The sequence below is a fragment of the Pituophis catenifer genome, unplaced genomic scaffold (genome assembly GCF_029215685.1).
Source record: "Pituophis catenifer annectens isolate HBS135680 unplaced genomic scaffold, rPitCat1.0.hap2 SCAF_9, whole genome shotgun sequence".
NCBI lineage: Eukaryota > Metazoa > Chordata > Lepidosauria > Squamata > Colubridae > Pituophis > Pituophis catenifer.
This window is the reverse complement of record NW_027256889.1, coordinates 26,622,115-26,648,262: the sequence shown is the minus strand read 5'-3', so window position 1 is coordinate 26,648,262 and position 26,148 is coordinate 26,622,115. Positions and strand designations below refer to the sequence as shown.

General features: G+C 43.5%; 1 protein-coding gene across 3 annotated transcripts in view; it reads left to right on the top strand.

Moving 5' to 3' along the window:
• PTP4A2 (protein tyrosine phosphatase 4A2) overlaps positions 1 to 26,148 on the top strand; it is a 48,401-nt gene extending 22,253 nt beyond the window's left edge. For all 3 annotated transcript variants that reach the window (XM_070950073.1, XM_070950074.1, XM_070950075.1), the window contains exons 3-6: positions 936 to 1,028; positions 19,445 to 19,575; positions 21,031 to 21,105; positions 23,716 to 26,148. In XM_070950073.1, the coding sequence (XP_070806174.1) occupies positions 936 to 1,028; positions 19,445 to 19,575; positions 21,031 to 21,105; positions 23,716 to 23,824 (408 nt within the window). In that variant the 3' untranslated portion in view covers positions 23,825 to 26,148. The remainder of the gene's footprint in view (positions 1 to 935; positions 1,029 to 19,444; positions 19,576 to 21,030; positions 21,106 to 23,715) is intronic.

The window sequence follows — 26,148 nt, the reverse complement described above, 5'->3', positions numbered from 1 at the left end:
AATATTTCATTATATATATGACCTTAACTATTACCTGTTCTCCAGGCAATTTAAATAAATTAAAAGCATACCAGATTAGATTCAGGTGTTACAATCAAAGGAATTATACTTTCTCCTTTAAATGAATTTGCATTCCTAGGGGTTCCAATACTTTTGCCACATGCAAATACATAGTTTTGGATTATTTTCCTCAATAATAAATAAATGGACAATGCTTTTTTCTCATTTAATATCTAGTTTTAGGACTTGTTGGGGAACCGATCACAAGATGATGTAGGTCCTCAACTGTGACTGGTTGAAATTGCAACGGATTTACCTGGAGGGGGTTGGTGGTACTTACGACCGGATTGCAAGTTGCCATGGTCACCTTTCCCTCCCCCCATCATGTGATTCCATTTTGAGTGCTTGACAACTGTACTACATTTACAGTTGTTTGCAGTGTCCTGTGGTCACACGACTGCATTTTACAACGGTCTTGCCCAAATCCAGTATTTACGGTATTTTTAATTTTTTGCAAAACCATGCCCATAAGCAAATGACAGTTTGCGGCTGCTTTATGACCATGGTGTTTACTTAATAACTGCTACAAAAAGGTTATGAAACCAAGATAGTCAAGTGACTTGACCTGCTTTATGATATCATGAGTTATGACCATGATTGGCAGGCTCCATTACAATTGTAACTTGAGAACTACTTGTATTTATGTAGAAATATTGAAAATTCCAAAGGGTTCACGGTTTTTAAATAGTCTTTTTTATACATTATTGAGACAGAGGCACCAGGGCAGCCATCTTAGGTTGTAGCAAAAATACTTTCTTTTGATAGGTTGCTGTAAGTTAATAATTATTAATAAAGCTGCATGTCTCCATAAGTGATACTTTTTGCCCTTTACTCTGAGAAATGAATTGGACGTGTTTCCTGTTTGTTCACAAAAGGAGCTGAAGAAATACGGCGTGACCACCTTGGTGCGAGTTTGCGATGCTACCTATGATAAAGCACCTGTTGAAAAAGAAGGAATACAAGTTCTGGTGAGTATTTTTCAATCTTTGGGAAGTACAATCACGAAGAGAATGGGACTGACAATATGGCAATTTTTCAATGTCATTGCTAAATGTCTTTTAAATGCTGTGGAATGTTCCTGCATCTGTGTAAAATTGGTTTGGAATCTGGGCTGTAAAGCAGCTTGCATTTTTCTCCCTGTGGGTCTATGACCAGTCAAGGTTTTGACTGTTACTCATTGAGAAGAAGAAGGTATAAGTAGTATCCTGTTCATATCAGAACAGACAAAAGATTTCATTCAAATTGGTCAGTTCAGCAGATAATACTGAACTAAGTTCTTAGGTAGAGAAGTCACAGAGGAAAGAGTCACAGGTAGTTAACTGCCTGTTTTCTCAGCGACCAATGATTATGATCTGAGTAGTGAATACTAGCATGTCGCTAGTATTTTGATGTATGTTGCAAACCAGCCGAAAGGTATGAATGAGAAAATGGCTCAAGTTATATATGTTGCTTGGCATCCTCTGTGTATATAGGTAGTCTTCAGATAATGTCTGTATAGAAGACTGGAATTTCCATTGCTAAAGTGATGGGGTTGGGAAGTGTAAGTTCATGTGACCACATTGCTTAGCAGCAGCAATCCTGGCAATCTCTGTTGCTACTATTAGCTAAATCCAACACAGTCATTAGGAGAGAAACAGGTAATTCTTGCTTAACAACCAGCCACTTAATAACCGTTTGAATTAATTATGACCTGTGAAGCACTTCTGATTTGTTGCAAAATGCCCTCCCCAGTAATGTGATCACTGTCTTGCTTAACCACTGCTTCATTTAGTGATTGAGATTCTGGTCCCAATTGTTATACATCCAGGTACTAATACTAAAGTCATTCCCAGCTTGTTCTCTCCCAGCTCCAAGACTCAGTAAGGTAAGGGACTGCTTCCTTTTCAAGTCCCCCCAGTGCTTATCTCTCCCACCCACCCCATCTCTGCCCTCTTGGCTGCCTGCCTATATTTTGCTACCAGCTGCTTCTGCACCCATCACTGCATACTACTACTGTACTGGCCAGGGCCTTTCCCATTGCCTTCTTTTGCACTAGTGCAGCCAGGGCTTGCTTTCATGTGCTGAGGTTATTTTCCATAAGAAGGCCCTGGATGGGACATGAATGGAGGAGGTCCTGGACAGGTCACAAGAGAAGTCCTGATTGCACCAGCGTAAAAGAAGGTGGTGCAAAGAAGGTCCCGACTATACAGTAGTGATGCATGATGTGGGCAGGGCCAGGTGGCAGGAATACCGGGTAGTAGCAGGTAGGTGGATGGTCAAAAGGCAGCTGTAAATGTGGGTGACCCTGAATTTTGTTTCTGTGACCACAGAGGCATTGCATTGGTCAGAACGTCAAGGACTGGACTTTCAGTCCCTTCATTCAGCCCTGATTGAATGGACATTAAACAAGGATTATCTGTAATTAAATTGAGCCAAGGAAGCTATGTGTATTTTTAAAAAACTTTTATCTCCATGCCAAGATCCCTAGACTCTTGTTGTTTTAGAAACAAGAATCTTAAAAATAAACTGATTCCTGAGAGTTGCTTTAAAAAAGAAAAGAGAGAACAGCATATCACAGAAAAACCATGGGGAAATCAGTTGAAAAAATACTTAAGAAATTCTGGTGAGGAAATTCACTGCTTTGGTTAACTTCTTCCACTGGCAGGAGAGACTAAGTGGGAATGATTGAAGCTGTAGGACCTCTATTTCATTACTTATTTGCATTTATCCCTTAACAATTTCAGTCTTTTGAAGTCTGTATGTTACTGGACCAAGTGTAAATGTGGGTTGAGTACAGATAATATTACACAGGTTATAGGTGTGATTCATTCAGGTTTAATGGAAAATGTACTCTAGTAGTATCTTTGGCAATGTTTTAAAGAACTGAAAGTTTCCTAAAATTTTGCAGCTATGCTGTCTGATCCCAGGAGAATATGCTTTGTTTAAAGATTTACTGATGTGTGTGTGTGTGTGTATATATATATATATATATATATATATATATATATATATATATATATATATATATATATATATATATATATATATATATATATATATATATATAGGCACACAGTATATAGAGAGTAAGATGCAGAGGATATATTTATGCTTACATTTCTTACAATGTTGATTAGACATTGAATGTTAAGCTTTCAGAATGCATGTTAAAAGTAAAAACAAGTCCTATATTTCAATAAATGCAACTTTCTAAGGTGAAGTATGTATAGCTGTAATATAGTCTTAAATGCAATAAAAATTCAGGGAGTCAACTTCTCAGATTGTATTTTTGTTTTATTTAGAATAAAGTGGCATAAAATAGGGATGTGGCTAAAACATAAATTATTATGATATTCTGATTTCAGTTCCTATTCATTGATTAATCGTCATGAACCTAAAAGTTAGTAAAAGATTTTGCATAACTTTGCAAGTTTAAATATTCTGAGATCAAAATTAAGATTTCTTGGACAAGTACAGATAATAAAATATTGGGACTTGGATCTTGCTTTGATGTCAATATTTTCAAATAAGAAAATCTTACTTTCATAGATATTACTACAATTAACATCAACATTTGGAATAAATTATATATAATTAAAGGAAAAAACTTTTCTTGACTAGAAATTATGAAAATAATGAGAAAGAATAACAAATTACTATGAAAAGATCTTGGAATTCCTGTGCCTGTTCGGAAAATGATATTTATTTAAGAAATGCTTTAAGCTGGAAGATTAAATGGGATACCTTTCCCCCCCCCCCCTCAAATTAAGTACTGATTTTTCTGAATGAAAACTCGGGGCCCTCTGGTCTTAATAGCCATCCTAATTTATTCCAGGCCAAAGCGTAGTCTTTGTAAAGATTGAAGTAAAGATATTTTCAAGAAGCTCAACTCGGTAGGCTTCTTGTCAGCATTACCAAAGTGGGCTGCTGTTGCTTTCTCCCAATATTATTTTTGGATCTTTTATACTTCTAGGAATTTCCAGCCTTGGAATTCCTAGAAGTTGCCCGTCGCAAATTCTTTTTGGAGCTGACTCTGCTTTGATTTCAGCCTTAGCTAAAGTTGATTAGGAACCTGCCATCTTTGAGCTTAGCTTCAGTACACGTGTCCTATGTGTTTAATGTCAGCGTTAAATCTTAGGATCTCAGAAGGGTTTTTAATATTCAAAAAACATGTCTCATTTAATCTTCTAGCTCATGTAAGTACCATTAAACAATTACAGCCTGTTTTTCATACAGCTCTGTTCACTTCTTTTACTAGAAAAAGTGAACCAAATAAAAACTAACACAAGTTAGTTAAACAACCCCCCCCCCCAACCAAAAAGCATAGTGTTTGGGAATTATTTTATTATTGTGAGACAAATTGCTGTTTATAATTTAATTTACTTTTCCAGTCTTGAAGATGCTTTGATTGCTGCTCACATAATGGAATTTTTTAGAAAAGTGGATACACTTTTACTGTGTTCAAAAGAAAAGGTATTACAATTCTTTCCCAAAAAAAAGTAAGGAGTTTCTGGATTAATGATTTTTTTTTTTAATTTACTCAGTCATAAAGTACACAGAATTTATTTTCAGAGTATTTATAATTTTTTGTATGGTAGGCTAAAAGTATAAAAGATGAAACATTTATATTAGATGACAACAAACTTTTCTAGTTTGTTTCCACAGTTACATATCCAAATGGATATGAGGAGAATCCATATGGAGAATTATGCTTGGATTGATGCTAAATGCCATATTCCATTTTCTGGGATTTTGTTTTCTATTCTGGAACCAAGCCAGAGTATAGTTCAAGTGTAGTTGAAATTTGTGTTGATTAAATAAAGAAAACCAAAAGATTGTCAGCATGGAGACTAAATATGAACCTGAGGGATCACGGATACCAGATAGAAATGCTCTGTTTAAATAATCATAAGGAAAATTAGCTTTTGGTTGTGTCTAAAAAAGTATAATTTTTATTAAGTAGTAATGCAACTTTACAAATAAGTTAAAACAATATGTTTAAAATGTACATTTAGCAAGTGCATTGTAAAGCTCTTGTTTGTAGTTATGGTGGGGATGAAAAAGTAACTTTCTGACCAATCCTTGCATTTACAACCTTCACAGATCTGTAAAGCAAAGGAAAAGTGGAGTAAGATCATAAGCAGAGTCATAGTTTCACTTAGCAACAGCTTTGATCAACAACTAAGTAGTTGGTTCAACTTGTGGTAGTTAAATGAAGACTATGCCCATGATGGCGAACCTATGGCACGTGTGCCACATCGGTGGGCACATGAGCTCAGCTCCGATGCACATGCATACGCTGGCCAGCTGAAGGACCCTCTGGAGGCAAAAAACGCCCCACTTCACCGGAAGTCCCACCTGGGCAGAGGGTAGTCTAAAAGACCTCCAAGGTCCCTCCAGCACTATGGTTCTATGACTGCTAAACAAGTTTTGATTTAAGAATCATCTCATTCTCTTTTCCCCTCTCCTCCTAGTTGGAAGCTTCCTAAAAGAGGCTTCCCATATTTTGCCACTTTTCAGAAATAGAGGTGAATAGTTACCAGATTAAGGTGGGAAAAATGTATTAGTGAATTCTACAGAGTACTTGTAGGCCAGGGAAATTCAAGTAGAAATCCTTCCAAACCAACAGATGACCTTGGCCTTGCTGCTACCTCCCACTTTCTTAATTACGGGGTAATTTAAAGCAATTTAAAAATTACAATTCAAAGATACCCTTGTAATCTTGGCGATTTGTTTGAGAACTAAGATGGGTCCAAGGTGCCTATAGAATAGTTCACTGATCTTGCCTTGGCAGATTACATTTAATTCCAATGCCCTCTTTTATCATGTTGGTAAACAAGCCCTCATAAGGACAGCATTCCATAAAGGAAAAGAGAAGGGGGTGGTCATGGGATTTTATTGAGATTAATCCATGGCAGTTGTTGAAACATCACAAGTTCATGTGTTGGCTTCCAAGAATAGCTTGTGCTTGAAAAGCAGGCATGATTAAAGATAACAAAATTCTTTTCTAAGAATGGTTTCATTAGAAGGTGTCACAGAGAAGTCACTGTGTCTGGAACAAAACATAACTTGACTCTGGTGGTTGTGGATGAGTTAAATATGTTTGTAAATTATATTTAGTAGGCTCCGAGAGCAAGTTTTGAGCTGTATGTGAGCCTAATTATTTGCTTGAAAGATAGGTACCAATTTGCAGGTTTGTATTCATATATACCGTACATTGTTGCCAGTAGTGAAATGTAAAATTTGTTACTACCGGTTCTGTGGGCGTGGCTTGGTGGTGGTGGGGTTTAATGTGACTGAGTGGGTGTGGCCAACTTTTTTTTTTACTTTTTTAAAGCATTTTTTACAACCTATTTGCCTGAATAGGTTGTAAAAAAATGCTTTAAAAAGGAAAAAAAAAGGCTCTGATGATTACATCTGTGGCGCGCGATCGTCAGAGCCTTTTTTACCTTTTAAAAGCAGGAAGTAACGACACCCAGGCAGGTGGGCAGAGCCTTGCGCCGCCATCGGTTTTCCGAACCACCTGCCACAATCGCTACCGGATTGCTCGATCTGGTCCGAATTGGGAGCATTTCACCCCTGATTGTGGCCCTGGAGAGCTAAAGTGCAACAGGGGTAAACGTGTTGGTCTAGCTTTGCCTCTTTCCTGGAAGCTCCTTTGTCTTTGGAACAGACTTACTCTCTCTGCCCAACCTATTTCTCTGGGGTTGTGGGGAAAATGGGAAGAAGGAACACCATATATGGTTCTTTGAGTTCCTGAAGGAAAGACAGGATATAAATCTAATAAACAAATATGTTTAAAAACTGTTCTTCCTGGCTTAGAATCTGTTCCCTAACATGTAAAACAGGGAATAATAACAGCCAGTTCATGGCTGTTTTGGAAGAAAAACAAACATGAAACAAATTTAGCAAGCTATAAATATATTCCTAGTAGCAATGAATGCAGCTCTTGTCCTTTTGGTCTCCTTCAGAATTGAAGGGGGCACTTTATGAGTCTTGCAACTTAGTCAGCTTCCATTGCTGGTTAAAAGACATCTCAGTTCCTGTCTCGTGATAGAAACTTATCAGTGGCAGCTTCAATTTCAATAGCTTCAATTTCTGCCCTGAACCACAGCTCTTGTGCCTCTTTGTGTGGGTGGGAAGTCCCTCTGGTGCAGGGCATCCATTCTGATAAGGCACTGCAGGAAAGGTCTTAACATAGCTGTCAACCTGTGACATAAAAGGGCTTTTGAGTTCTAAACGAATGTTGATTCATTGAAGAGCTTGAATTAATTTCCAGCAGCAGTGGGTGGTAGCTTCTTGCCAATAACATGTTATTCTCATGAGTGCTTACAACATGATGTACTTATGAAATAAACCCTATAGGACATATTACAGCAAGGATGCCTGCATAGAGGCTGCTAGTTTTTCCTTTGTCATCTCCAGGGACTTTTATTCATGGTGCAGGCTGTGTGGGTCTCTGCCCAATTTGCTGTCACAACATTACTATCTTAGCTTGTTGAGTTTGTTTGCCTTTGGCCCACTCCTGCACCTCTTTTGCTGTTTCTGGACAAAAATTAAGAAATGTGACACTACATGTTTTAATTGGAAATTAAAAATTTAAAAATTAGCAGCTGCTTTGTTTTGCCAGGTATTGCCTGGCACAATGTACTAAGGGCCATTTTCCAGCACGCTGCTCCTCCAATCCATTGATTGGGAAGCTCTCATCACGTTGCTGGGGAACTGAGTGCAGAATTCTCCTTGGCTGACCACGCCCCCTCTGTGTCACTCCCGTCAGTCTTTCTCACTCAGTGACTGAGGGAACTCGTGTTTGGCATAGCTCTTTCAAAGATCTTTCAAACTCCTTGATTGCTTCCTTATCGAATTAATTTTTATTTTAGTTTGTTATTTTTTCACCCTTTCTGTGCGCTTGGAGCTGCTTCGTGGGATTGGTGAGGCTGCTGGAGGAGCGATAACGCGCCTGGGGCTCCAGGCCGTTTCGCTCCTTCTCTCTATCTACCAGCAAGGCAGCTATCCGGATTCCGACCCGGCTGGGCGGATCCGTGAACACCGTTAGCCGCCGGCGCTTCGTTGGATTCCTGGCGAGCTGGGATTCCACGAGCGCCTCAGCTCCCAGGTTTTTGGGCGGCTCCGGAGCGTCTGTCCAGGCTTCCGACAGGCTCCGATGTCCAGGCACTCTCCGAGCCGTTACCGGCATCTCGTCAGCGTTCGGAGCGGCCGGCCGCCATTTTGAATCGCCGCCGTCCATCGCGCCGGGCGTTTTACCGCCGCTTTCTTCAATTTAAAATTGGCGCCCTGTGAAGCAAGCCCACGGCAGCCTTGTCAATCGGCGCCCAGCTCGTAAGAAGACCAGGAAGGCTGTAAATTGATGTCCTTCGCTGCGGTCGCCATTTTAGAGGACGGTGTTTTCGCGGCCGCCATTTTGAATGTGAGTCAGTAACGGCGCATTGGGGAGAGACTGTTCTGGCACTGACACAAGGCCAGATTAGTAAGACCTGGAGTTTTGGCTAGCTGCAGGGCTTGAACATTTTTCCACCCGAGGGGGAATATTTAATTACTGGCCCTGGGGTCCCTTATACGACTGTCTATCGCTAGCTAAATTACTATCGCTGCTTGAAGACACTCCTGCACATAGTATTCTAATGGCGGATTTGGAGCTGTCATCCGATGGGGATCAGGATGCTGCTCTGCCTACTGAGGCAAACCAGCGCAAAGGAGGGAAGAAACGCTCCAAAACCAAGCATATTACTTCCTCCAAATCCTCTCAGACCGCTCAACTTGCAAGCCGGCATAAATCAGAGTTACAGCGTCACAAGGCGCTTGAAAAACAGTTTGCCAAAGCAAAAAAGGCAAGGGACCAGAATACCTGTCCCATGATCTCTGGAGAGTCTGAGGTTTACCAAGCCCATTCCAGTGCTTCTTCAGTTTGCTCGGAGGCCTTTGCGGCTACTGACCATCGCCCATCTACTTCTTCCAATCTAGAGGCGGTGCGTGGAGTTTCTATGTCTTTACCTAATGTATCCTTAGTTCATCAAGCGGCCCAACCGGAACATTCGAGATCAGATCCATCGGCCACATTCACGCCTATGGCTGCTGGGCTCAGAGCAGAGGGACACACTGGCCAAGTGGATTTACAGTCAGTGTTGTCCAACGCATTGGCCAAGATCTTGGCGGCCGGATTGCAACAGAGCGTGGGCACTCTACAACCTACGCCCAGCTCATCTAGACCTCTGCCTCAAATTCCTCCTCAACATAAAACAAAAGATTTATCTCAGGTCGGATGTGTCTCCTCGGGGTCCTCTGACCAGGAGGCGGATTGTGAGGAGGATTCAGAATTCTCCGAGGACGAAGGCCTGCCTCCGGAGAAGCCATCATTTACCGGACTATTTCGTCCTTCAGTTTTTAAATCGCTCCTGCACAAAGCCAAGGTGACTACTCAATTTGGTTTATTGACAGCCCCTCCATCTGACTCAGCTGTTCCATCCTCATCCACGCATGAAGCTTTGTTTCAGGTGGCTAAACAAGAGAAGGACGCTATTCCTTGTCCACCGCTTTTTGCGGATGTTGTCCAGAGTGCCTTCGGCCAACCAGGCTCCTTAACAGCTCCTAGTACCTTGGACAAACGGCTTTACTGCGCGGCGGCGGAGTTGGACGATATCCTGGCCTTACCAACAGTAGACAAGCCAGTGGCCAGCCTTTCTTCGTCCTCAATAGTATCTACAGATGCTATGGACAGTTTGAAAGCCGATGACAGAAAGACCGAAATGGGATTTCGCAAGGCCCATCAGGCGGCTACTTGGGCAATAAAAGCTGCAACGGCAACATCTTTTTTTAATCGAGCAACGTTAATTTGGCTCAAACAATTGCAAGCGCGTCTCCCCACCGCAGACAAACGCGTGCATCAAGATATTAACAAGATAGTGGCCGCTACAGAATATTCGGCAGACGCCTCATTAAACGCCGCAAAATTTGCAGCCCGCGCTATGGCTTCTACTGTTACTAACAGACGTATGTTTTGGCTTCGCAATTGGAAAGCCGATTCGAAGGCGAAGTGGAAGCTAGCTTCATCCACCTTCAAGGCTCCGGCCTTGTTTGGGGCTGCCTTAGACCCACTCTTGGTGGAAGATAAAGAGAAACGTAAGGTTCTTCCCTCTTCCTTTCGCAGGCCGGAACGCAGGTACACACCGTACAGTAATCGACAAACATTTCGGACCTATTCGGGTTCCAGTGGACTCTATACCCAACGACCATTTAGCCACGGCGGAGACCGTTTTCAGGATCGGCAGTCCTTTCGGGACCGACAACGCTCACAACCTTCTTCCAAGCGCCCTTTCAGAGGTGGCGGATCCCGTTCCAACAAACGAGGCAAATGACTCACGCCATCCAGATGCCATTGGTGGTCGCCTCCAGCTGTTTCATCATCAGTGGCAAATGTCAACGACCGAGAACTGGATCCGTCACACCATTCAATACGGCCTTTGCCTAGAGTTCGTTGGAGTTCCTCCCAACCGATTTTGTCGCTGCCCAATATCGCCAATTTTACACCAAAGAGAGTTAATGGAGGCGGAGATTACTCATCTCTTAAACATCAAAGCCATAGAACAAGTGCCCGAGACTCAGAGGGAGAAAGGATTCTATTCCATCTTGTTCCTGGTCCCCAAGTCCTCGGGGGGGCACAGAGGTGTTTTGAACCTAAAGCACTTGAACAAATACATCTTGTATCGCAGGTTCAAGATGCAGTCCCTCTCGTCGATTCTGGCATGCATCCGGCCAAACGATCTTCTGCAGTCGGTGGATTTGAGGGAGGCCTATTTACACGTCCCAATCCACCGGACGCATCGCAAGTACTTGCGATTCGAATACAACTCTCACCACTATCAATACTGCGCGATGCCCTTTGGTCTCTCCTCCGCCCCCAGAACCTTCACGAAACTTGTCTCCGTGGTGGCCGCATCCCTGAGAGCTCTACCAATTCGTCTTCTGTGTTACCTGGACGACATCCTTGTCCTATCATCGTCTCCGCATCAGGCGTCGAGCGACATAGAGACAGTACTGAGAGTCTTTCAAAGCCATGGATTCACGATAAATCACAAGAAAAGTCATCTGGTTCCGACGACAAGGATTCTTCATCTGGGGGCAGTGATAGATACTACCAAGGGCCAGGTCTTCCTGTCGCCGGATCGCGTCAAAGACATCAAGTCATCAATTGTTCAAATTTCGACCAACCGAACTGTTCCAATTCGGCGCCTGTCTCAAGTCTTGGGGAAAATGGTGTCCTGTATCAATGTCGTTCCCTGGGCACGCAGACATACGAGACCATTGCAATGGTTTCTACTTCCATTCCAGAAGACCAATCGCAGCACTTCTCCGACATTAGTTCGGCTCCCTCCTCAACTTCGATCGTCTCTGCTGTGGTGGATGTCCCCCGCCCTTCTCCGGGGCTGTGTCTTCCTGGAAGTCGACAGACTGGTGTTAACATCAGATGCCAGTCTGGTGGGCTGGGGGGCTCATCTTCTGAATCAAGTAGTCCAAGGGCGTTGGTCTCAGTCGGAGAAGGCGAACAGCATCAATTGGCTGGAGTTGAGAGCTGTTCGCCTTGCTCTCCGGCATTTTCGGCCAATATTGGAGGGCCGTCATGTGTTGATCCGGACGGACAACATGTCAACCAAGGCTCACGTGAATCGAGAGGGGGGCACTCGGTCCCGGAGCCTCATGATCGAATCGGAATTACTCTTGACATGGGCGGAACGTCACACGGCGTCGCTAAGAGCAGATCATATTTCCGGTATTTCCAATGTGCAAGCGGACTGGCTCAGCCGGGAGCGCATCGACCCGGCCGAGTGGCAACTCCATCCAGACATCTTCCAAGACATAGTGCGGCGTTTTGGAAAGCCACTCGTAGATTTATTCGCCACTCCCAGCAACGCACAACTACCAAGATATTTCACCCGCTATCAGTGCCAAGGAGCGGAGGGTTGCAACGCCCTGAGATGCCAGTGGCCGGACGGCCTTCTGTACGCGTTTCCTCCGCTTCCTTTGATATCTCAAGTAATCCGGAAAGTGTTACTAGAACAGGCAGAAATCTTATTAGTAGCTCCGTGTTGGCCGCGCAGACCATGGTACGCGGACCTACGGAGCCTCTCCATTTCTCCTCCATGGACAATACCTCAGCATGTCGTCTCTCTTCGCCAGGGGGTCATCGTCCATCCAGAGCCCCAGTGGCTCCGATTGACCGTCTGGCACTTGAGAGGCGGCTGCTGAAGAAGGACCGACTATCGGACTCGGCCATTCAGGTTATCCAATCAGCCAGGCGTCCGTCGACGACTCGTATATACCAAGCTTCTTGGAAGGCTTTTGCAGTTTGGTGTTCAGGACACCATGTGGATCCAACTTCGGCCGATGTCCCAGATGTATTGGACTTCCTCGTGAATGGTTTGGCTAAAGGTCTGAAACCTGCCACATTGAGACGCCAAGTGGCGGCACTGGCGACTGTCCTTGTGTGTGAACCCCACCGTTCGTTGACACAAAACCCTCGCATCCGGAGTTTTTTGCACGGTGCTTCTAATATGTCTCCACCGGTAGTCCACCGTTTCCCTACTTGGGATTTGACTCTAGTACTCCAAGCTCTGACCTCGCCTCCCTTTGAACCGCTGGCTTCTGCTCCACTGAAGTTCTTGACTTTCAAAGTTACGTTTCTAATAGCGATAACATCGGCGAGACGAATTTCTGAACTGACCGCCTTGTCGGTTCGCAGTGATCTTTGCCAGTTTTATCCAGATAGAGTAGTATTGAGGTTGGACCCTTCTTTCGCACCAAAGGTGAACTCCTGGTTTCACCGGGCCCAGGAGCTCATTCTGCCGAATTTTTGCCCGGATCCCCAGAACCCGAGGGAGGAAAACTGGCATACTCTAGACGTGCGTCGAGCACTCCGCAGATATGTCAAGAGAACGGCTTCGTTTCGTCGTACTGAAGCCTTGCTCGTTTCATTTCACCCGTCCACTATGGGGAAGAAGGTAACGCCTACTACTGTAGGTCGTTGGATCAAAGCCTGTATCTCGACAGCATATTGTAGCAAGGGCAAGACTGTTCCGAAAGGTGTTTGTGCCCATTCCACCCGCAGTGCGGCGACATCTACAGCCTGGGCGACCCAAGCATCTGTTCTTGATATATGTCGTGCTGCATCCTGGACGTCGGTTTCGACATTTGTTAGGCATTACAAGATTGACTCATTTGCTGCGGCGGAGGCCGCCTTTGGCCGTAGGGTATTGCAACGAGTTGTCGAATCCCGAGACTCGGGGAGCACTCAGCCTCCCGCCCAGGATCTGTAACTTGGGTATATCCCAATCAATGGATTGGAGGAGCAGCGTGCTGGAAAATGGACGTTGACTTACCTCTGAACGTCCCTTTTCAGTACGCTGCGACTCCAATCCATACCCACCCGTGGTTTGGGCTTCGTGTTCCAGAGTTATCTTCCGTTTTTCTGTTTTATTTCATTAAGAATTTGGTTAAACTTGAACCTCCTGTATCTTCGTGAGGAAAGACTGACGGGAGTGACACAGAGGGGGCGTGGTCAGCCAAGGAGAATTCTGCACTCAGTTCCCCAGCAACGTGATGAGAGCTTCCCAATCAATGGATTGGAGTCGCAGCGTACTGAAAAGGGACGTTCAGAGGTAAGTCAACGTCCATTATCTCTGGTATGGTGATAATTACTCTTTTGAGTTAACTTTTGGGATCTTCTATGGGATTAAAATATCGTACTTTTTTCAGAATGTAAAAAAGGGACAAAAAATACTAAAAGATCTGACTCTGGTTTGACAAAAAATGCTTGAAACTGTTTTCCTGAAAATTAAAGCAGATCTGCTTTCTGGCCATCTCCACTGGCTGCAGTCTTTACTAAGTGGATCAGGATCTTTGGAATCAGATGCTTTGTGAGGAGGAAGAGCAACAGGAACATCTGCCTTGGGTTTGATGAGTGTCATCTGGACGGGGTGAGATATTTGTTCAATATGTCCAGATGTTCAGAGTGTCCAGATGCTTGTAGATTCTGGGAAGACCTCCAGATGCCACCAGCCTAGATTGAAAATCAATGGTTTCTGATTTCCCTGCATGTGTTTTAGCAAGGTGGGATTTGTGGCTTATTTTTTAGGGGCTGCTTGTACTATTGATAGCACAAGCTGCAGAGCTATCTTGTCTGGAGATTTGATAAAACTTTGAATTTGAGAACTACCATGTTTGCTCTCTTTCCATGTCAGTCCCTTTTCCTTCTGTGCTATATGCTAGAGCCAGGAGTCTGCAACTTTAAACACTCAGAGCCATTTGGACCCGTTTCCCACAGAAAAGAAAACATTGGGAGCCACAAAACCTGGGTGGGTGTGGCCAACTCAACGTCACTCCCACCTAGTTACATGACCTGCCCCAGCCACGCCTACCCAGGTTTTGTGGCTCCGGGTGTTTTCTGTGGGAAATTCCCCCCCCGCCTCTCTCTCTCTCTCTTTCCCTCCTTCTCTTCTGTTTTTCTTTTTTTCCTCTCCCTCTCCCTTTTTCTTTCTTTTCCTTTTCTTTCTCTCCCCTTCCCTCATTTGTTTCCCTCTTTTCCCTCTCTCATTCTCTCCCTCGAGCTCTCTCATTTCTCTCTCTCCCTTCTCTCCCTCATGTTTCTCTTTTTTCCTCTCTCTCATACTCTCCATCATTTTCTCATTTCTTTTTCTTCCCTTTTCTCTCTCTCATTTTTCTGTCTCTTCCTTTCATTTCTGTTTTTCTTTTTCTCTCCCTCTCCTTCCTTCCTTTCCTTCCTTCCTTCCTTCCTTCTTTCCTTCCTTCTTTCCTTTCTCCCCTTCTCTCTGTTTCCCTCTTTTCCCTCTCCCCCTTCTCTCTGTTTCCCTCTCATTCTCTCCCTCCAGCTCATTTCTCTCTCCTTCTCTTTTTCTCCCTTCTCTCTCTTTCATTTGTTTTTTTCCTCTCTCATTCTCTCCCTCTCTCATTTTCTCATTTCTCCCCTTTTCTCCCTTTCATTTCTGTTTTTCTCTTTTTCCTCTCCTTTTTATTTCTGATTTTCCTCTCCCTCTCTCTTTCTTTCTCTCCCCCCTCTCTTTTCCCTCTCTCCTTCTCTCCCTCAAGCTCTCTCTCATTTCTCTCTCCCTTCTCTCTCTCATTTGTTTCTCTCTTTTCCCTCTCTCCCTCCATCATTTTCTCATTTCTCTTTTTCTCCCCTATTCTCTCTCTTATCTCCCCCCCCCCCCCCCGTGTGTGTGTGTGTGCTCCCTCTTGAACCATTTGCAAAAACAGGCGAGGGTTGGGCTTTTTTTTTTTTTGGCTGATGTTCTTTCTTCTTTGGGTGCTTTTTATCATAAGATTTAAATCAAGAGTCATTTCAGGTTCCCAGATAAAGAAAGCTCTTTCGTCCCCCTAACTCCCTGTTGGCTGGCTGGCCTTGCCCTCCCCTCCCAGTCACTCTTCGCATTGCCTGAGAAGGTAAGGGTGATGGCGGGGATGGACACTCACTCTGAACGAGAGGGAAGTGCCCCTGTACTTGCCTCTCATCTTGTGGAGGCTTCTTCTGGCGCTTCTTAGTGTTGCTCGCACCTTGGTCGCTTGGGGAGACGCACGACTTACTCTCTGCCCCAAGACACTGGCCCGGGCTGACTGCGGCCAATGCTCCACGTTGTAAAAGGCATCTGCTCCTCCTGAAGCCCATTACGATGCAGAGCATTGGCCGTAGCTGACCTGGGCCAACATCTCGGAGTGGAGAGCAAGTTGCGTGTCTCCCCAAACAACCAAGGTGCACGCAGCAGGAAGAAGCGCCCGCGAGATGAGAGACAAGTACAGGGGCATTTCCCTCTCGTTCAGAGCAAGTCTCCATCCCCGCCATCGCCCTTAACTTCCCAGGCTACGTGAGGAGTGACTGGGAGGGGAGGGGCGAAGCCAGCCAGCCAGCCGGCAGGGGGACGATAGAGCCGCATGCGGCTCTGGGGCCGCAGGTTGCCAACACCCGTACTAGAGTAAGCCTGAATGCTGCCATTAATTTATGGATGTTGACAATTCTGACCCATCCTCCCCTTCCTGACCTTCTTCTTATGCTCTTAGAATAGTGTGTCACATCTGCACGAGAAATTTGTAGTTTGTGTTTTGTATGTGGATCAGAAAATAACAAATTTAACAGTGTGAGGGATGGAGGCAGTACCTGGCCAAATTTTGTGGCATTGTCTTTAAAATGCATGACTCTTTGCAGTTAAGCAGTTAACCTAAGCCAGGGGTCAGCAACCTGCGGCTCCGGAGCCGCATGCGGCTCTTTGGGCCCACTGCTGTGGCTCCCTGTCAGGTGATCCCACCACTGGCTGGCCCCACACCTCACCATCCCCCCCCCAGTCACTCCTTGCCTGGCCTGAGAAGGTAAGGGCAACGGCGGGGGATGGGAGAAACGGCCAGGGCAGAGACAGAGAGATACAGAGAGAGGGGGAGGGGGGGAGGGAGGGGAGAGAGAGATGTCAAAAGGATTTTGTGGTTCCTGGTATTTTTTAACAACTGGTTCTCTGCCCTAATGACCGGCTGGGTAGGCATGGCTAGGGGGTCATGTGACTGGTGGAAGTGAGTGACATCGAGTTGGCCACGCCCACCCAGGTTTTGTGGCTCCCGGTGTTTTCTGTGGGAAATGGGTCCAAATGGCTCTTTGAGTATTTAAGGTTGCAGACCCCCCTGACTTAAGCAGTTCAAGACATCCGTGGGCTATTCCTGTGCAACATCTCAAGTGAAGCTAAGAGAAAGTGACTGATCAAGGATGCCTAATGGCCGAATAGAATTCTTATCTTCCTGCTTTTAATCTGTTACTACTTCATTACGCTAGCTCCTTTCTCGATTGAAGTTACAAGCAGACCCTGGGTTTCTTTGACAGCATGGTGATCCCCTGGTTTGGATGAGAGCACTCTTCGGTTATATTTTGGATTGGTTACATTTGAACCTTAATTTTAATCATACTGTTTTTCTTTTTTCTTTGGCTGCATAGGCTTCTGAGCTAGAGTGTTCCATTCCTTGTCGGAAATGAAATAAATTTGAACTAATTTAAATTAATTGACTTGATTAAACATAAGGCTATTTTAAAGATACTGTATTCCATTGTTCTTGTTGGTCAAGCAGTAATTAATTCAGATATGCAGTTCCTACTAAATTAGGCTGGAGGCTTCAACACATTATCTTCTCCATTGACTAAATTGGTTTCAAAGACTTCTGCTGTCTAGGAGGATTAGTCTCTCTCTCCTATTTGTACTGTTTCTTCATTTGCAGAACTGGAACAAAAATAGTCTCTCTTTTCCAGTGACAAAAACTCTGGTGAATGTACCCTTTATCTCTAGCCAAGCCTTTCCTTTAGCTTTCTGGTTCTGCACATTCTTTTCCATTTCCAATATTCCACTACCCAAAGTCATTTAATTTTAATTGTCTTTCCTTTAAATCTCTTAAATTGGCTTTATGTTCATTCCAGATTATATTACACGACCTTGCCCTTCTCTTCAAAGATCTTCATTATCCTTCCTTTTTCCCTATCTTGATACTTTCCTGTCTGCAACTTTCATTTCTTCAACTCCGTCAGTTGAAAGTAATCTCTCTTGGGGACTTCATCCTTTCTCCATTGCTTCATTGTATCTTGGAACTCTTGAGGATATCTTGTTCCCACCCAAAACTAATGGTTTCTTGGAATCCTACTCTTGGTGTAATTCAGCCTAAGCACATCCCAATTTACTTTTGCATCCATTTCCTCTCTTGTGTCATATCTTAGGTTGTAAGACTGGGACAAATCTGACTGCCGAGCGAAAAAGATAGGACCCAACCGGAATATAAATCCTAGCATGATTTTTCAGGATACTCATAAGCCCTACCCCAAAAAGAAACCCATTAAGATCATCAGGCAAATGAGTGCATTTAATACCATATCTCTTCCCCCCCCCAAATAAGACCTAACCGGAAAATAAGCCCTAATGTATCATTTGGAGTAAAAATTAATATGAGATCCGGTCTTATTTTTGGGGAAACACGGTAGACAGGCAGACATGTACATACATATACACTTTAATAAACTATAAATGTGGGCCAGCATTCAGGTTTTGAATTGTTTTTCCAGTGGACATTTTGGGATGTCAACTTTCATGCCGAATCTACTGCCTCTTTCCGGGGGGTGGGGGGGGGAGGGATCAGGCATTTGAATATTTCAGTTTTGAAAGTGAGTTGTTTTGCTCCTAGTCTCAATTTACATTTGACTATTACATAGATTCTCAGAAACATGTCCTAAGACTCCTACTTCAAAGTGGAGTTGTTCTGAATATGAAGGATGTGGGAATAACTGCCTTAATCTTTCTCCAATTTTTCTTTCATTTACATTTAATAAATATTAAATTTAGCTAAACATATAAACTCTGTGTGTGCATGTGTGATTAAACTCCACTCATTTAATACTTTTTTGTTTCTGGGATATAAAAACAAATTTAGTAGCAGTATTTGCTTTCACTGGGACCGCATCCAAATTTCCTGGGGCCTCATGTTATACAGTTATGAATTAGGAGCCTGATTGTTTCTTCTTCACAGTGTGTGTGCCTTGTGCCTCCTGTTTTAAGTTGTTCCCATCAATTTCCAAGTGGAATTTGATGGAAGCCTTGAAGATTTGGGGGTGTTGACTCAGTTCTGCCTGCTTGGAAGAAAGTTGGTGGCATCCCCCTTCTCTTCAGCCTAGATGGACCTCACATTTGTTTATTTATATCCAGCCATTATTATTTTTATAAATAACTCAAGACAGTGAAAACATACAATACTCCTTCCTCCTCTTATTTTTCCCACAACAACAACACTCTAAAGTGAATTGTGCTGAGAGAGAAGGACTGGCTCAAAGTCACCCAGCAGGATTTCATGTCTTAAGCCGGACTGTCTTCTGGTGTTTCAAAGGTGCTTTTTCAAAAAAAACAAAAACAAAAAACAAAAAACCTTTGTTTTTTCCATTTCTCATCCAAGAAACTTCTTCAGTTCTGAGTGGGTAGTGGTGATGGGGGAATGGAAATATATATATTTCTTTTCAGTCATCTGGTCATTTGCATTCTCTCTCAGAGCAGTTGAGGCCACTTGGAGGGCTAGCTCTGCTGAACTGCTGAAAGTCCAGTTGGCTTCTGAAAAAGCACCTTTGAGACAACCATGATCTGGATGATTGAGAATCTCTATAGACACGTCTTGTGATGATTGGTCCATTCAGATGGCTTTCATAACTAATCTGGGACTAGAACTCATTGTTTTCTGGTGATTGGGCCAAAGTCACCCAGACAGCTTTCAGGTCTAACCTTCAGAAGGACTAGACCTTCTGAGCTCCCAGTTTCTAGACAGGTATCTTAACCATTCAGATCAAACTGGATATTCCTCCTCTTCTCTTCCCAAGGACTGGCCGTTTGATGATGGAGCCCCACCCCCTGGTGAAATTGTGGACGACTGGCTCAACCTGTTGAAAACCAAATTCCGTGAGGAGCCAGGCTGCTGTGTCGCTGTGCACTGCGTGGCAGGATTGGGAAGGTAAACATTGTCTTGCGTTAAGAGCAGGAAAATTAACTGTAATGCTGTTTGGGGGGTGGTGGGGAGGGCGGGGCAGAAGGTGGGTGGGATAGAGCAAAGTGGCAAATTGGGTGAAGCTGTGCTTAGCTTAGCAAAGTTGAGATTTATTTGTGTGGTTTTCTATGAAAGGGGGTCTTACTTTGTAACAGCTGTTTCAGGCTTATTGTGCTTTTGACAGGAAATATTTTTGCCCACTTATGTCAGATATACTGTCAAAACTTGCTTATTCCTTGTGTCAGATACTAGTGGATGAGTGTGGCCCAGTCTCGAGTGAAGGCAGCTGCCTGTCAATGGGCATTTATTTGTCTGCAGAAAGGTGACTAGTCAGCTCCATAAATTTTTGTCCTACCTCTGAGCAGTTGCTCATAAAACGAATGATAAAGTAGGCTATTTGTACAGCAATGTGCCTCTTGCAAAGAGATTTTCCCTTAGAAGTGTTCTGGGTCCTGGTGAGGCATACATACATTGTTTTTCCTTCATTAAGATAATCTTTAACCATGTAAAGTCTTTCAGTTTCCAATTTATTCTTTAAAAACATTCATCTTTAGGACATTATAAAGCATGAGAATCAATCTGCCAGTGCTAAAGTGCAGGCCCCTGATACTCCTCGGAGGAACATAGATATTTCTCAGGGTTTAGCTTGAAAATAATTTAGCTTAGTTTAGCTACACCTCTAGATAACCTGTCTGCTCTCAGTAGGTGTTCTAGAGGTGTAACAGTGTTTCAAACATGCAACAAGGCTGATCTGTGGTTCCTGTGGACATCCAGATCTTGAAACACTCTAGAATTTTCACTAGAGTCAGACCAACCTGTTTCAAACTTGAAATATCTATTTTGAGCTTGGGATGTTTCAAATGTGAAACATTTTGCAGTGTTAATATATGCATTAGTCTGCATTGGTGTGTTGAGCATTGGGCTGTTGGTGGAGGATTGCCTGATTTGGTGTTAGACTTCCTTTTTATGTTGATGGCCTGTGATATCGCAATCTTAAGATACCAATATCTTAACCAATAATACCTTTCTGAGTGCTTAGTAATACAAAGGATGGATAAACTAAGCCCAGAGTGTCTACAACTGTTAGCATGAGTTCCTTTTGAGGATTGCCATATGGATTGCGGTGTTAAATTGGCTCTTTAAAAATTATTCCTAATTACAAAGCAAAGGTATCTTTATATTCTTCCCCATGTCTCATTTATTTGTAATCAGCTGTTCCAGCAAAATGTACAAACCATAGTTATATTGCTTCTGTTTGGCACCCGGAAAACCATTGACTTGGACTTGAATCGAGATCAGAACAGGTGTTCTGTTGCTGCAAGGCACAAACTGTCTTGGGCCAATGGCTATGCTAATTGGAATTATTTCTGAATGTTTATTGGACCATTTTAAAATCTTTCTTAATATTTCATGCCCTTCCAGAGCTCCAGTTCTCGTTGCCCTTGCACTCATTGAATGTGGAATGAAGTATGAGGACGCTGTGCAGTTTATAAGACAGTGAGTGGGGTTGATCTTCTGGGGTATTCCGTCTCCTCCTGCTTGCTTTCTATTTCAGTTTTTATCTTGAGGAAGTTTCTGTCACAGTGGTTGAAATAATTCTGATTTTGTGCAGAGGCAGCTGTGAAAAAATCTTAGTTCAGACTTCCTCACAGCTGATGATTAGAAAAAAAGGATCTGTGTTTGGGATTTCTGCTGGTACTAGAGAATGAGAAATTTTGGTGGTCCGCAGAGAAATGTTTGCATTTCTCTCGAGGAGCCCTGCCAAAAAAGTTCCTGCACCACTCGTGCTTCAGCGCTTTGACTTCCAGGGACAGGATGGGGTCCTTTAGGCAGTTAGCTTGGCCACCTGTTAGCGGAGAGAAGCACCCGGGGTCAGCCCTAGCTTTGCTGTCCATTGCAGCTAGAAATCTCAAATGTGAGATTTCAAATCAGCTGGTGCAAATATACCGCGCCGAAGGCAAAATGCTGATGTTGCAGAAATGCAAGTAGTGCTTTGCTCTCGCACCTTCCAGCCATCGCCACCACTGCTTCGCCCCGCTTGGGCCGCCCCCCCCCCCCTTCCTGCCACAACAGCACCATTACCTTGTTCTGGCTGGCAAGGGCTGCACTCCCTTTTGCACGTTGCACCACCTGCAAAGTTGCACATTGCACGGTCCACCCCCTATGGTGGTGATTTCCAGCCCCACCACGGGCTGGTCCCATATTCCAGAGCTGCTGTAGTCACAGGACTGCCCCTTTGGTCATCCTGGAGCAGCTCCTCCACCCGGGTGCACTGGAGCTGCTCCCGGCAACTCTGGTAATCCTGTGACTACTACAGCTCTGGAATATGGAACTGACTTTCCCACCAACATCAGCAAGCCACCGTCAGTCTGCCCGTCTTCGTTTTCCTTCACTCAGCTTGACCAAGCTTCTTGAGAGAAGGAACACAAAAGAGGTTTCCAGGCTGTGTGCCTGGACCAGGCACTTTTTCTCGGGCCTCCCACCCGGAGGCCTTGCAGACGCAGACAGGTAGGTCCTAAAGGTGGCTGAGCCCCCCCTCCCCCCCCACCTCCCAGTGGTCCATAGGATTTAAAATTATGAATTTGGTGGTCCCTGAGGTCCAAAAGGTTGGAGACTCCTGCCCTAAAGGACATACAAGCTATGGAAAAGAGCACCTTAATGCTGATGTTGCCTTGCTTCCTTGGGATTTTGACCAACTCATTTGGAATACTTGTCTAATACAACTAGTCTGGATGGGAGTTTCCCTGTTTAAGATTTTTGGTCCAGGTGATAATGGCACCCTTTCCAGAGAAACTTAAGTTTTCTGTGCAGCAAGTGCCCTTTACAAGATAATCCCTACAGCATTTAACTGAAGAAAGAGGCTGCTGCTAGCAAAGGTAGCCTGCATTTCTCTTAATATGCCAAATGTTTTTAACTTACGGATTTATCTCACCAATCCTGCTTGCTTGTAAAATATTTTTTTAATCGCATCTTTCCTGTAAGAAGTTTGGCAAATGAGGTTCCCCCAAAACATCCCATTTTATCCTAACACTTCTGATTTAGATTTGGCTTATGGACACTTCTCTCTCTCCTTGCAAAGAGAAGAAATTTATTTATTAAATTTATATGCCACCTGCTTCAAGTGACTGGGTTGCTTGCAATAATATAAATATATTTATATTTATATAAATATATATAAATTACAAATACGTTTAACAACAGTTAAATAGATAAATGGTTAAAACTAAGAGTGTGGAGAGTACAGGGATAGACATTTACTCTCTAACTCCCATCAACCATCCCCAGCAGGGCCCCAAGCCAACTGGCACAGCCAAGCTTTAAGACTCCTCTGGAAGGCCAGAAGGGTGGAATTGGATCTCACCTTTGGGGACAAGATGTGGTTCTCCTTGGCCCTGGAGATCAACTGACAGGATCTCCAGAAGGCCTCTTGGAGCTGGAGTGAGTGGAGTGCAGACCAAAGCCATTAAGGTCTGAGCCGAGGTGGCGCAGTGGTTAGGGTGCAGTACTGCAGCTACTTCAGCTGACTGCTAGTTCAGCAGATCAGCGGATCAAATCTTACTGGCTCAAGGTTGACTCAGCCTTCCATCCTTCCGAAGTGGGTAAAATGAGGACCCAGATTGTTGGGGACAATATGCTATTTAGTATACTGTCTTTGGTGTAAACCGCCCAGAGTCCTCAGAGAGTGGGCGGCATAGAATAGATAGATAGATAGATAGATAGATAGATAGATAGATAGATAGATAGATAGATAGATAGATGGGGTTCCCCAGATAATCTTCTCTAATGCCATGAAGGGCTTTAAAGGTGACACTTTGAGCCTGGAAGCAAACTGGCAAGCAATGCAGGCCCATTGCTGGGTCTTCCCTGTTGTTGAATTAATAAAGGTAGCAATCAACTAAATTGCAGGCTTAATGCAATCTGTGGATCCACTTGCCCTTGTGTGCGCATATGCCAATAACTTTCTTTGTCTCGTGTCTTGCTGTCATTGGGGTAAAGTGGAAGGGCTGGATAGAAAGCAGTTTTCAATTGTCCACCCTTGGGGCTGTTCTGTTTTAGTCATGGACTCAGCAGTTATATAATAATGCCCGAAATGCTCTTGTATTTCAGGAAGAGGAGAGGAGCCTTCAATTCTAAACAGCTGCTCTATCTTGAGAAATACCGACCGAAGATGAGGTTACGCTTTAGAGATGCCAATGGGCACTGCATCGTGCAGTAAGCCAAGTCCCTTTGTGATGTCTTTGACGCTATCATGGCTGTCTTTCTGGACTTGTGGAATCTGGAATTGTAATTCTTGCATTGAGCGACATCCTGGCCGTCGTGGAGTCAGGGCTCCTCCGCCTTTCTCCTAATGATAATGATTGTGATAAAAAATAAAATTAAAACAAAACATTTCAGTGCAGGATTGTCTTCTCATGTTACAGTCTGATCATCTGCCAAGTGATGGGAGTTTCCTTACTTTTCTGTATTTTTAACCTTCTTTGGTGGAAGAAAAATCAAATTGATTTTACGTTTTGAGGAACACCGGAGTATGTGCAGAAATTTGTAATGGTGGAGTAGGATGGGGAGCCCTAATGAGGTCCTAGCCTGAATTTATTATTTTTTAGTTTTAGAAGTGGATTCTCTTTCATTTTGTTGAAACTTGGAAGATAGAATTGGAGTTTTGTATGGTCCATGTGAGTGAGCAGCAGCCTTAAACCCTGTGGGGTGCTTTTAGAAATAGTGTGATATATGTATGTATGTACGTTTGCTGGCAACTGGTTGTTTGTACCAGGGAGGGAGAGGCAGCGTCAGTAAATCTGATATTCTGGGTTAAAGCCCTTAACTAGGTGGTATCTACAAGCATCTTTCAGTTTACATCTGAAGAGGCACCAGGAAGAAGGCTGGGGCGTAGGCTCATTTCATAATGCTGGTGGTTGTGATACATTTAACAGTGACGTTTCATGCTCTTATTATGCAGATGTCCAAATTACACGATGGTGGGTATTTCCGATGTTGTCTTCAGTGCTGAGATATATTGCTCGACATTTGTCTACAGTTACATGTTATCTAAATGTTTTGAGTTAGAAGTTAACTTCCTGCAGTTTAAACAGAAAAAAATATATCTTCCAGCAAAGAGAGAGACTGTGAATGTTTTTGGTGAAAACATTTAAAACGCCAAGTGTGGTATCATCCAGGATGGATGAAAAGGTGGTACGTTTCCTCCCTGGAGAGATCTTAACAGTTGAGTCAAGTCTCGTCTTCTCATGCTGCTTTTCCATCCATTGGCATCTTGAGCTCCCAATGCCTGAGGGCATTTTTCCAGCTTAGCCTCTCATAGAGTTCACTTTAACCACTGATTGCCTTTTTAACTTTTCACCAGGTTCTTAAGGGAGACTTGCTGATCACATACTGTCAATGCCTCATATGTTTATGTTGTCTGTGTAAAATATCGGGAAACTGGGCTCAGTTTTGATTACTGATTTTGATTAGGAAAGGCAGGAAGTTTTGCTTGTACGTTTGTTCATTTTAAGTTACTTCTCTGCCAAATTGCTTCAATTAAACTGAGTTGTTTGTCTTCCAACTCAGTTTTGCTTTTAAAAATGTGTTTGCTGAAGATTTTTAATTTATATTCTTCAGTCTTTGTGCAGCATCAGGCTCCAGTGGGTTCCTCCAGCTGCTCTATCAGTGAACACAGACAAGGCCTTCCAGCTCTCCAACAGGGTATCTCATGGTATATTGTGCCGAATCACTTGATATACAGTAGTCCTTTTAAATATTTTGAGTCTAAAAATCATTAAAGCTTCCTGACAAACTTGTGTGAAAGCTGATTGTGATGATAATGCCACTCAAATCTCGATGTGGGTGACCTGGAGTGCAATCCTATGCATATTGATTGAGAACTTCTTTAAATGTAGGGAAACTGACACCCCTGAATGTAAGATTGCAGTCTTGACTGATTTTAGTTTGTAAATCTATTAAGCCCCAAATGCCAGATTCCTTGATATTTTGTTTTTTCACGTTGTTGTAAAACATAAAAGTGTTCAGAGTGGCATGTCTTACATTTAAGAAAGATCATGTTTATCTGGAAGCATAATTCAAAGAAGAAGAAGAAGAAGGAATAGAGCTGTCTTTCCTTATTTCCTGCTCTGGCTGTCACACATCTGCATAAAAGCGCACATCCTTGTAATCGGATCTCATTTCCTCAAAAAATGTTATTTTGACCGAAAAATGCTGCAACATAATGTGTTGAAGTCAGATTTTTTAAAATTCCTAAAGTTCTACCCTAAACCTATGAAACAATTGGATTTCTTTTCTTTTCCCTATGTATAGTTTTGTTCTCCCCTTTCAGTTTCACTGTATTGTATTACAGTATATTAGCTTGTATTTCAAACCTAACTGAACTGATTGGGGGAGGGTGGGGGGAGCAGTTCGGTATACAGGGCTACACATTCTGTCATAGAATAGAAATGCTGGAGCTTCAATGTGAGCCGAGCTTAATAGGCACAATTTCTGGTTTAGCACTCGAAACATAGTGCAATAAAGTTCTTACTGTAAAGTCTC